This window comes from Gymnoscopelus microlampas (genome assembly GCF_963454915.1).
Source record: "Gymnoscopelus microlampas genome assembly, chromosome: 5".
Classification (NCBI taxonomy): Eukaryota; Metazoa; Chordata; class Actinopteri; order Myctophiformes; family Myctophidae; genus Gymnoscopelus; species Gymnoscopelus microlampas.
Window position 1 is genome coordinate 11,144,792 of NC_139942.1, and position 13,294 is coordinate 11,158,085.

Here is a 13,294-nt window from a genome sequence, read left to right on the forward strand (position 1 = left end):
TCTTTCATGCCCATATATGGAGATCCCTGATGTCATCAGCATAATTATGCTCATAGATTCAGTGGTTCTCAAAGTGAGGTCCAGGGACTCTCAGGGTTCCTTAGGTGGGTTCTAAATGGACCCTTACAGGTCTGTAACTCTGACAGTATACAAATGGACCCGCTTACATTTGTATTCTGTCAGAGTTATGGCGGCTCCTTGAAATGTAAACCTTAGAGAACTGCTGGCTGTGTTATGGGCATATCGGTTGCAGGTCTGGACAACCGGATCTCCATATACTTGGGCATATCGGTCGGATCTGCGGTTCTGGACAAGCCGTAGCGTATGGAAACGAATCCAGAACTTATGAAATACGAATCACTGTACAGTACGCATGTAACGATTCACTCAACTCACGATACCATTCGAATCACGATACTATAGGTTCACGATACCATTTTTCAAGATTTGTTGATGCAAAATTCGTTTCCAGATAAATGTATGGAAACTAATCAAAAACAAGTTTTTTGTATTTCTCTTACACATTTTTTTTTCTTCTCTTCTATTTTTTTTTTTTTTTTTTACAATAATGTGTTTTCTCTTATCCTCTTTTCAATACAGTAGCATTTTTTTTTTATCAATTCTCTTACAAATATCCTGTATTTTTTCCCCTGCTGTTTGCATGGCGACACATTTTTTATTAAATCGATTTAAATTGTCACCGGTTTGAATCGATTTGTATGATAAATCGTTACATGCCTACGGTACAGCACTGTTCACTTAGTTCTAGTAGTGGGAAGGAGACTGGATTCATTCCCCTCTGTCTCTGCCAGTTCCTACTTCTAATGGTGTTGTGATTAGGCTACATAGTTTTGGATTTATGCCTTCTGTAAAGCTGATGTTGTACATGTTTATGTTTAAATAAACATATTTCAAGTCAAACTATCCTGCCTCCAGTTGTCTGCATTTGGGTCCTGCTCAACACACACCTGATACTGATTCATCACCCCCCATGTAGTCCATTGCTGACCCCTACTGGTTAGTTGTGGGTATGGTGTAGAATCTACACCCTACCCCTCTACACTGAAGATAGAACTTTTATGTACTCAAGTACTCCACTTAAGTAAGTACAATTTTGAGGTACTTTTACTTCATTCCAATTGTCTATACTTTTACTTCTACTCCACTACATCTCAGAGGCAAATATTGTACTTTTACTCCACAACAATTATTTGAAAACTTTAGTTACTAGTCACTTTGCAGATATAAATGAATACATTATAAAACATATATTAACCACTTTAGCCCTATTTTATACCGAGGCTATTTGAAAATGGCCGATCTACAAGCTCACAATGCGTCGCATCGCGACGCGTTGTGAGCTTGTAGATCTGCTAATTTCAAACATTTTAGTACTTTTACTTTTGGTACTTTAAGTACATTTTGATACCAACACTTTTGTATTTTTACTGAAGTACATTTTGAATTCCGGACTTTTACTTGTAACGGAGTAGCCTACTTCTACATTGCAGTATTGATACTTTTACTTAAGTAAAACATTTGAGTACTTTGTATGTATGTTACCATTAGGAACGCCTTGTCTGTGAAGTAGAACATGCAGAGAAATAATTTGAGCGAGTAAAGGTGGTTTAAGTGATATTATTTTGTCTAAATAAATGTGAAAAAGTTGTAGTCGGCTGCAGCACTCGCGGCTCCCTCAGACTGTGCATTGAACAGGACTCGTATTTGGGGGAGAAACAGACAAATCATGAAATAAACAAAGTAAGAAAAAGCTAAAATAATCCAACACTGAAATCGACCTAAACAAAGCAGCAGTGAAGATCTAAGGGAGGGAATATAAAATACACATTTAGCACACCATACAAACACAAAGTAACTAGTTGTTTGTTTGCATAACAAGTTATTTGTTTGCGTACCTAACAAGTTGTTTGTTTGTGTACCTAAATATAATACGTTCTTTGTTTGCATACCAAGTAGGCTATATAACAAGTTGTTTGTTTGCGTACAGTAAGTATACAAGTTGTTTGTTTGCATACCTATAACAAGTTTGTTGTTTGCATATGCAAACAAATAACTTAAATTGTCTGTTACACACCATCCCTCTCGCCATCAGTTCAGTTGGACATGATCAGTCTAAACAACATACAAAATAGTAATCTGGTTGAACTCAACCCAACTTTAATGTGGCTTTATCGGCTTGTGGCATTGACTTAATGATTGAAGGAAGGAAGGACGGACGGACGGACGGACTGAATTAAGAAAGAACATGTAGCCAAAATGTCCAGCATGCAGTGGCCCTGCTCAAAGCTTTCTGTGGTTGTGCAAACATGTGTTAACTTGTTAACATTCTGTGTGTCTCTCTCTCTTTCTCTCTCTCCCACACATTCTCCCACTCCCCCACTCTCCCTCTCCCTCTCTCTATCTCAATTCTCTCTCTCTCTCTCTCTCTCTCTCTCTCTCTCTCTCTCTCTCTCTCTCTCTCTCTCTCTCTCTCTCTCTCTCTTTCTCTATCGGTCGTGTGGTGTGGAGGGGGTGAGTCTGTTATTTCTATATTTTTCATGATTTTCTAAGTTGCGTTGATATTGTTCACAAGTTTGGCATGGAAACAACATGGCATTAAGCAGTGATTTTTTAACATTCCTCAAGTATGCAGGGAAAAGATGTGTTGACTATTAAAACCATGTAGGCCTATGGGCCAACCTCCCACAGTTTTTTTTCCTGTCTGACTGAGTTGGCAAAATGTTGCGTTTTTTTTTCATTCCACAGCACAGTCGTAGTGAGTAGACAATTTAATGTATTTCAAAGTTGCTTAGATTTCTGTTAATGCTAATTGAATAACACCTTTTAAAGGAAGGGTGTTTTCTGTCAGAGTGCAAGTTTAGATGTAAGAAAAAAATCACACCCAGTGTGAAGTGGGCGGTGTGTGGTCATCACAACATGACTCACTTAAAAAAAAAAGAATAAAAAAAAGGAAACTAGACCAAAACATTGTATAAATCGTATGTAATTCACATGAATCCTTTAAGAATATATTTTCACCGAACATCTAAATTAGTGTTAATAAGTAATAATTTGAAATGTTTTGGTAAGACATGCTATTTGTCCCAATTCTCAAAAATGGGTGAGGCTGCAGTGGTATGTTTTGTAATAATGATCAAAATCAAAGTAACTATAACTATAGTTTTCAAATAATTGTAATGGAGTAAAAGTGTAATAATTGCCTCGTAGTGTTTTTACACTGCCTCGTAGTGTAAAAAGTGTAATAATTGAGATGTAGTGGCGGAATTGTACTTAAGTAAATGTAGGCTAGTGTAAAGGACACGTTTATTGCGGCATAGCAGCGACTGCGAGGAAAGTTTAGTTGTCAAACATCCCCCATTCATAATAGCTTATAGCCTATTAATGAGCTAATCATGAAGCTTTAACTAAGCCTTAATTACGTGTATGAATGTGCACATAATGATAAAGTGTCCATTCGTCCGTCTGTAGGCATATAGTTCTAGTATCTCGGGAACCATTCAACTTCAAACTTGGCGGGACCCGAGGGCGTGCCATGCCCAGCGCTTGGTTGGTTGGATTGGCAGTTGTCCAGAACCGCCGATCCGACCTATATGCCCATATATAGGCATAATGCAGATCCGGTTGTCCAGAACCTCTGATACGAAAATACTTTTTTAAAGAAAATATAATTTATTTATTTTTACTTGCGCATAAGGTGCTCTGTGTTCAAAGTGAGGGGTGAATTTAAAAAAGAAAACGTTTCGGTCCTGGGACCTTCATCAGTAGCAGCATATTGATAAACTGTAAATCCCCATGTGAAATACCTTGATGTCATCAATATGATGTCACAGTAGTAAGTACTGACGTCCATATTTGGACGTCAGTACTTTGGTCCATATATGGACTCCATATTTGAGCATGCCTATATGTGGGCATAAAAGGGACATAGACAGACTGGTACAACGGATCTCTGACAACGGGTATTGCTTAACCGGGTGGGCATGTATTTCCAACTTGCATCATTCCCGAGGTCTGGTGTTATTGATAACATTTATTTATGATCCATTTGTTCACCTTATAGGTACGAGATCAGTGAGGAAACCAGATGTGGATCTGTCCCGGCTGCAACAAGCCAGATGATGGTAGCCCTGTGATAGGTTGTGATGACTGGTACTATTGGTAAGAGTCTTGTCTCCATCATAACGTAATATAGTCCAGGGGCCAACACTGATATTTTCACAAATTGGTACCACCTAAGGTGACCGTACATTTTTTGTATTTTTGTCTTCCTACATGTCTCTAATTTATATTTTGGCATGATAACCCTGCCAATCTAGTAGCTTAATGGCAGTTATCACTCTAAACAAACCTACCCCCATATGAAACCGTGATGTGTGTGAATAATTTAATACTTTTTGGAAAGCAATGGTCTTAGAAACAGTTGGCCCTAAAGGTAGAATCCAGACCAGTAGAATCCATTTCTGTTGAGGAAATGTTGGTATTGTGCATATTTAATTAAATCATTTGCATTTTGAACACATTTGTGGAAATAATTACATGATAAATACAATTACAGTTAGATATTTCAAAAATGTGTAAAACATATGTGACCAGATGGACACTAATAATACTTTTGTGACTATGCCACTCTTTAATGGGAGAGACCCTGAACCAACTATACATTTACTGTTACTGTTGTGACAAAAATATCCCCACTCAAGTTTAACAAGACAGACAGAGGCTTTTGAGCGTACAATCATAGGACACTTTATTTAAATAGCAGCAGAAGGTTTAAGAATACTGTGGGCAGGTACCAACACGTGCATTGACCGGGGGCAATAATAACACGGCACACTGATAAGACTAATATAATCAACACTGCAAATGGTTAAGATAAACTGCGACTGATATTGCGCACACTCTAATGAAATTACACTCTTGTTAAAACACTGCACACTTAAAAAGGGGGGGAGTCATCAATGTGAAGGTACACTGATTTGAGAACTCTTCATATAAACTGAACATAAGGTGAGGCACTTGAGCTTAGCAACTACTATAAAATAAACAAAAGGAGAAAAAGAGCAGCGGCTGCCCTGCTGACCACAAGCCTGTATGTCACCAGTTTCAGCCTACAATATACAAAAATATAATTACTCACTATAGGCTGTTCCTGCCACCTGCTCTGAGCTCCCAGGTGCTAAGGTCCCACCCCTCACACATATGTTAGGGAAAATAGTGGAGATACGTCTGTGACCTTCTGGCAAAATGCACAAGCAATTTGGTGCTGATCGGCCCAACGGGCATGGTGTTATGTGTGGGTGTATGGTTTTCTAAACGCACCGCATACAAGTTGGGCTGGCCCACTAGTGGGCGGTATGCAGAAACTCCAATATTAGACGGGTCGGTAGCCTAAATGGTTGAACCCCCCATAAATTGATACCAAAGTTGATTTCAATTGATATTGGCTATTGGGCATGCTAAATAGCATAGGCTACTAACAATCTAGGAAAATGTAACTTACAGAAAGAACTTAGAAAGGGAGATGTAAGATACGATATATTATCTATCTATCACTTACTTACGAAATTACTTAAATAGCCACACTGGGCCTCATGCAGCAATAAGTTCCTAATGTTTCCTCTTACATTTCTTCCTAAGTGAATTCCTAGTCGAGTCAGATTCATGAAACGTTCTTAAAGGGCAGAATTGTTCGTAACTATGTTCTTGATGATGATGAATCCCAATCCTCGTAACTTGAAGGGGTGTGCCAGTTAATCCTAATCACCATAGGGAGCCGCCCCACCAATCCCCATATAAGGCATGACTGCATGGTTCTGCCTGCAGTCACACCTGTGTGTGATTGCTGCACACAGAACTCACAGGAAATCACACACAGAAATAAAGTTGAGAGAATTAAGTAAAGAATACCTAAACTAAAGTCTAAAGATGGTGGAACACCAGACTACAAACATAAATATAAATAAATAAATGAATAGTTCTGTGGAGGTACTTCTGAGGGTGGGTTGGGTGGGTTGTTATGGGGTGGGTATGGGGCTTGGGCTTCAACTCACCCGGGTCCCTTTTGGGTTAGATTGTAATTTCAGACCCGTTGAAAACTCTAAAGCAGTTGTTCTCAAACATTTTCATGTCAAGGACCCCCAAATTGACATGCCTTTGGGCTGCAGACCCCCACCTGAAAATATTTTCTGCCAGGGAAAAATGTTCAAGATTTATCAAAATGTTTCAAAAATAGCCGATCTACAAGTTCAAAATGGCCAGTATATGGGACGCGCTGTGAGCTTGTAGATCGGCTATTTTCGAACAAAGTATAAAATAGGGTTAAAGTGATTAAACTGTTCCTCGTCTGCTGTGGACCCCTGGGAACTCCCTCAAGGACCCCTGGGGGTCCCCAGACCACACTTTGAGAACTACTGCTCTAAAGATATGATCAAAATATTATTGTAATTTAAATCCTATATTATACAACTGTAGGATTGAAGAAACTTCGAGGATAAATTATTTTTGCATGAACATGTCACACTTAAGAACTCAAAGGCCACCCTAAAGGTCCTTACACACCAGGGGCGATTTTTTTCATGCGAATAATATGTTTTTAAAAAAAAACCTTATAAAGTCAATGCTTCCACATTAGTTTTGTGGAGCGAAAAAGCGCCTTTTATTTATTCGGACCGAGTCCGAATTTTGCGTATATTCACATAATCGCCGGTGTGTAATGATGACCTTTAGAGTGCTCTTCAGTGTGTGTAGATTATGTTATACCTAAGAACAGATCACAGCTAAGAACAAGACATAATGTTAACGCTCTTAATTGTGCTCAAGCATGACATGATTAAAATAACATGATTGTGTTCAACAGGATGCTGCTGATAGGAGTGGAACTCAACTTCAGATAACATGGATGCAAAAGGTGAGCTTTTTCTGTCCTTGGTACAGTTCAATGCTTGTAACCAGTGAGTAGGTTGTTGGCTGGTGCTACCTTTTGTTTGCCATGGTGTACATCCTCAACATCTCATTCCAAACCTACAAATGTAACAGTTGTTTCACTACAAGTTATGAGCGGATGTAGAGATGCAGAGTACTTTATATATCATTATTATGAAATCATTTGCTGTGATGAATGTACCTAATCCACTGTGTTTTTCCCCTCTTTCAAACAGCACGTTTTGTGACCCAGAACAGGGCACGTTTGATTCAAGATGTTTCCACAGTCTTGGCTATAGCAGACAGTCTAGGAACCTTTGTCCATCCTGAGATCTATGGCGATATTCATGCTGAGAAGACAAGCAGGGGCCAAATGAGGATACTATATGTAAAGCTGCTAGATTCAGGTGGACCAGTCGTCAAAGCAGCATTTTATGAAGCCCTTAAAGAACACCAACCCCACCTGTTGGAGGACCATGGTAAGATCAGATGTACCTACTTAACTTATTCTATTTACGTGCGTGCGTGCGTGTTTGTGTGTAATGTAATTTATGTATGTTTTTACTTCAGAATAGGAATCACTTTATTTTATTTTTTAAAACGCAAGCCTTAATAATTTATAGCAGCAGTTCCATAGAGTGGCTGTGTTCAGCTACACAGGTTGTTTCAACCAGTCGCCATATACTGTATGTCATTTACTTATTTGTTTTCCATTTTAATCCTCTAGATTTTCAGGCCGCTGCGTCGCCTTCAAACCTAGTCCCAGGTGGACCAGTCGTAAAAGCAGCATTTTACAAACAACACCAACCCCACCTGTTGGAGGATCATGGTAAGACCAGGTGGTACTTACTTAACTTATTTTCTTTACATTTAGTTATGTATTTATTTTTGCACTGGAATCACTTCAAAAAAGACAAACCGCAAGCCTTAATGATTTATAGCAGCAGTTCCATAGACTGGTCGTGTTCAGCTGCAGGTTCATTACTACACACACGTATAGTAGCTGGCATGTGCCATCCATTAATATTCTAAATACGTTTGGAAAACGGTTAAAAAGAAAGAAAGAAAAAAAAGCCCTGACATAAAGTGTCACTTTAGTGGTGTGGTCAACTTCAGTGTTCAGCGGTTGTTCTAATGATAATGACAAGAATCCCATTGCCAGGATGTCATGTCCACTCACAGAGCTCACTACATTCCCCTGCTCTCCCTATGCAGACCCCGTACCTCCATCTTATGCAGACCCTGTGTGTCCATCACCAGCCTCAGCCCCAGCTGCTGATCTGCACCCTGAATCTGATGGTGAGTTATGAAAGAGACATTAGTGTGTGAGCATGTATGTGTCTCCATTTGTCTGGAGCCATTCTTGCAAACTGTTGGTTTCTATGAGCTCACAACAGTGAATAAAGTAAGTAAAGTAAATAAATAAATAAATACAAAAATAAAGCCATACTAAAAATGTGTACTCAGCAGTAGAGGAAAAGGAGGAGCCATGCACTAATAATAACGGGACATATTGCAGTCAGGTGCCAGAAGTAAACATCACATTCTTTTCCACTGTAGGGGATTTCATTATCAGCTATAATGTCATAACAAACCAATGTAGAATTACCATTAGGATCCTGGTTGTAAAAAAGGTGATTTATTATGCTCCTGTAGACGCCACACTATTGCATGCAATACAGAACATATTAAATATGTTTAACTCACGATCTCACAGAGAAAAACTGCAAAACCCACAATGCTAAAACGTAACATCCACATAACATCGATGTATGGAGCTCACGTTACTATGGAAATAATGGTGCATCGTCACACACTACAGGATTTTATTAAGATCGGTGTGGGACTGATTGCTGAGCAGCGGTCGATGCGCCTCATGTCATCCAGGTTAAACTTGCGGTGGTAACGGACAAACAGTTTGATATGTTTAACTACTTGTTTATTATTTTTAGGTGAGAGCCTTTATAAGCCCTTTTATGGGTTTCCTTTTCTCACCTGCACTTATTTCTGTGTTGTTTTAATGATGTTACCTTTGTTCCGTTTTTATTGTGTGAATAAATAAATAAAAAATAAAAAATGTGTGGAAAGACACGTGATATAGACACTTGTGTTCTTTCCGCATATCCACAAGCCTCAGCTGTCCAACTCACCACAGGTTGTTTCAACCAGTCACCATGTCATTTATTTATTTGTTTTCCATTTTAATCCACTAGATTTTCAGGGCGCTGCGTTGCCTTCAAACCCAGTCCCAGGTGGACCAGTCGTAGAAGCAACATTTCACCAACAACACCAACCCCACCTGTTAGAGGATCATGGTAAGATCAGGTGTACTTACTTAATTATTTTCTTTACTTATGTATTTATTTATTTGTATTTGCACTGGAATCACTAAAAAAGTCAAACCGCAAGCCTTAATGATTTATAGCAGCAGTTCCATAGAGTGGCCGTGTTCAGCTGCAGGTTCATTACTAAACACACGTATGGTAGCTGATATGTGCCATCCATTAATATTCTAAATACGTTTTGAAAACGGTTAAAAAGTAAAGTGTCACTTTGGTGGTTTGGTCAACATCAGTGTGTTCAGTGGTTGTTCTAATGACCATAGATAATGACAAGAATCCCATTGCCAAGATGTCATGTCCACTCACAGAGCTCACTTCATTGTCCTGCTCTCCTTATGCAGACCCTGTGTGTCCATCACAAGTCTCAGCCCCAGCTGCTGATCTGCACTCTGAATCTGATGGTGAGTTATAGACATTAGTGTGTGAGCATGTATGCGTCTCAATTTGTCTGGAGCCATTCTTGCAAACGATTGGTTTCTATGAACTCACAACTGGGATGAAAGTAAGTAATACAGTAATACATACAGTAATACATACAGTAGCATAATTATGGCTATAAATTGGCCTGTTTCAGGAAAGGCACTATGTACTTACGTTGTCTGTTATTGTTAACGTTCCATTTCCACCATTCTAATGGATTCCAGGGGTGTGTAAACATCTCTGAAGTAGCTCCATTTAGTTTCCTCTGAAGTGACGCAGTTATGTCCAAGTATTGTCCCCGTTTGCAAAGTGCAACTTTTTAATCATCCACCTTTGTTCAATAATCCCGAACAGAGCTACAATCATGTGACAACTACCAGCTATAATCTAGTAGGCTTCTGTAAGTTTACATCAATCATAGCCTCTCAAGCCCATTACGGCGCATAATATGCGCTGTCGCCTGACTACCCAAAATAACGTAAGTCGCTTTGGATAAAAGCGTCTGCTAAATGACTGTAATGTAATGTAATGTAATACAAGCTATCAACGCACCGCACCATGGCGTGTTGACAGCTTACAGATCTGTTCTTTTGGGCAGCATAACAATGAGGCGCGAGCCATGCATGAGGCGCGGCGGAGTATACAACAACACTAAGCATTTTGGAAACCAAATAAGCCTATAAAGCCTGTAATTACATTACGTGGTCAACAACATAGACATGTAACTTGCTTGTAGCTTAGGGCCTACTTTAATGCAGTGGTTCTCAACTTGCGGGTTGGGACCACCACAACGGAGCTCACAACGCCTCGCAACGCCAGGCATTGTGATCTTGTAGATCTGCTATTTTCACAATATTTATCTGTGGAACCGAGTCAAACAAAATGGGGGTCCCCAGTTCAAATATGATTATTTTGGGGGGTCACGGCCTGAAAAAATTGAGAACTACTGCTTTAATGCAGTGAACATAAACGTAGCTTTACCGTGGTAAGTAAATTCACCCAGCTGGGTTTAACAAGACAGCGGCGCAAAATGAAAATCCGATGTTTCCTCAACGTGCTATCACAGATGATCCGATCATCTTATAAAAAATGTAAGCATATGCCAAGATAACTGAGGTTATAGCTGATGCTGAGCTAAACATATTTGTTTAATTTCGATGTTTTTATATTTAAACGTTATGATGAAAGGCCGCACACAGCAGCTGTTGTGCCTTGCCAAGTTTGCACTGTAGAGAGACTGCAGGCTGCACGCACCATTCCGTTGCGCAAGAGAAGGAAAGGACAATACGTTGGGCATGTCATTCATGAATATGCGTCCCAAAAAAAAAAACGTAAATAAGTCCGAGTCAAGTCTCAAGTCTTTGAGGGGCGAGTTCGAGTCGAGTATAGAGTCTCATTTGTGGCGACTCGAGTGCGACTCGAGTACGAGTCTCTGACTGGAGTCCCCATCTCTGGTAGCTGGCATGTGCCTTTTATTAATATTCTAAATACGTTTGGAAAACGGTTAAAAAGAAAGAAAGAAAAAAAGGCCCTGACATAAAGTGTCACTTTGGTGGTTTGGTCAACTTCACTCACAGAGCTCACTTCATTGTCCTGCTCTCCCTATGCAGGCCCCGTACATCCATCTTATGCAGACCCTGTGTGTCCATCACAAGCCTCAGCCCCAGCTGCTGATCTGCACTCTGAATCTGATGGTGAGTTATAGACATTAGTGTGTGAGCATGTATGCGTCTCAATTTGTCTGGAGCCATTCTTGCAAACCGTTGGTTTCAATGAGCTCACAACTGGGATGAAAGTAAGTAAGTAAGTAAGTAAGTAAGTAAGTAAGTAAGTAAGTAAGTAAGTAAGTAAGTAAGTAAGTAAATAAATAAATAAATAAATAAATAAATAAATAAATAAATAAATAAATAAATACAAAAAGAAAGCCATACTAAAAATATGTACTCAGTAGTAGAGGAAAAGGAGGAGCCATGCACTAATAATAACGGGACATATTGCAGTCAGGTGCCAGAAATAAACATCACATTCCTTTCCACTGTAGGGGATTTCATTATCAGCTATAATGTCGTAACAATGTAGAATTACCATTAGGATCCTGATTGTAAAAAGGTGCTATATTATGCTCCTGTAGACGCCACACTTCTGTATGCAATGCAGAAATATTAAACATGTTTAACTCACGATCTCACAGAGAAAAACTTCACTACCCACAATGCTAAAGTGGAAAGACACGTGATATAGACACTTGTGTACTTTTCGCATATTCACAAGCCTCAGCTGTCCAACTCACCACAGGTTGTTTCAACCAGTCGCCATGTCATTTATTTATTCATTTTCCATTTTAATCCATAGAATGTTCAGTAACATGTTTATATGTTTCACCCACAGAGTCATTCTCCTTAGCTTCAGCGACACGGTTTGTTAACAAACACCGGCGTTTGCTGATTGGAAAAGTGAAAAATGTCAAACCTATACTGGATTTGCTCCTTGAGAAGAAGGTCATCACCCAAGAGGCCCACGCTGATCTGTCAAGATACCACACCAGTCAAGATACGATGAGGGAACTCTATGACCTCCTGAAGTCCAACCCATCCAAAGAAATGTTCTACCAAGCTCTTGAGATACATGAGAACCCTCTTCTAGATAATATGTAAGTAATTATCCTTTAAAGAGGGTGTAAGTGATGTTATTTTATTAAAATAAGTGTTAAATAGCTCCATATTTCGATATAACCTCACATTACCAGGCTTTCCACACGGGGGAAAGCCTGGTTTTCATTCTAAACTGACCAGTGTGATCCGCTCTAGGCCACGCCTACTCTAGAAAATAAATAAAGTGGTTTCCGGCTCTTGTTCCCCCACATAATGCAGAATCAAGTAGTTTAGTGTCGCTAGTCACGCTACAAGTTTGAATAAAAGATGGATATACCAAACAAAACGAAACGATTATACCAAACTAATCAAATTGTAATGCTTCTTAAATTAAATTTAGGCCAAACATTGTATTTATCAAACATTGACTAGTGGCGCCATCTTGTGCTAGTCCGTGCTATTAAAACAACACGGTGTGATGTCACGTTCTCTTTGTATTTACAAGAGGAATGTAATGATGTGCAATGATGTGTAATGATGCATTCAGAATAGTATCATTACTTAACACACAATCAATATGGTGTTTTTAGTCATTTAATTATTCATGTATTTATTATTTATTTGTTTAGTTTTTCTTTTTTTCTGAAAAATACGTTTTCATTGTGATACGGATAAATAGGAACTTAACGTATACTACTGTACGTTAGTTCTATTGATCCAACACAATCGATTAAAATAAAACCTGCTCTGAAATTGCTCGTGGCCCACCCATCTGACCATTAACACAGCAGCAGAATGCTGAATGGGTGGACTGCAAAGGCTTTTTTTCCCTCAAGATTTTCAAGTGGTCCCTCATCCATAAAAAGTTGGGAACCACTGTATCATTGTATGACATTGACCGTGCATACAGTAATCATTTAGAACCACTTTGAGTCCTGCTTCACATTGCTTGCTGTTTTGTATGGATCATAATTTCAGTTCTAAAACTATGTCTCATTC

At 39.1% G+C, this 13,294-nt stretch overlaps 1 protein-coding gene across 1 annotated transcript in view; it reads left to right on the top strand.

Moving 5' to 3' along the window:
• LOC311045855 (uncharacterized protein) overlaps positions 1-13,294 on the top strand; it is a 51,303-nt gene that overhangs the window by 8,970 nt on the left and 29,039 nt on the right. The window contains exons 4-8 of the mRNA XM_084057914.1: positions 7,670-7,771; positions 8,158-8,241; positions 9,156-9,257; positions 9,626-9,685; positions 11,315-11,398. Coding sequence (XP_083914040.1) covers positions 7,670-7,771; positions 8,158-8,241; positions 9,156-9,257; positions 9,626-9,685; positions 11,315-11,398 — 432 coding nt within the window. The remainder of the gene's footprint in view (positions 1-7,669; positions 7,772-8,157; positions 8,242-9,155; positions 9,258-9,625; positions 9,686-11,314; positions 11,399-13,294) is intronic.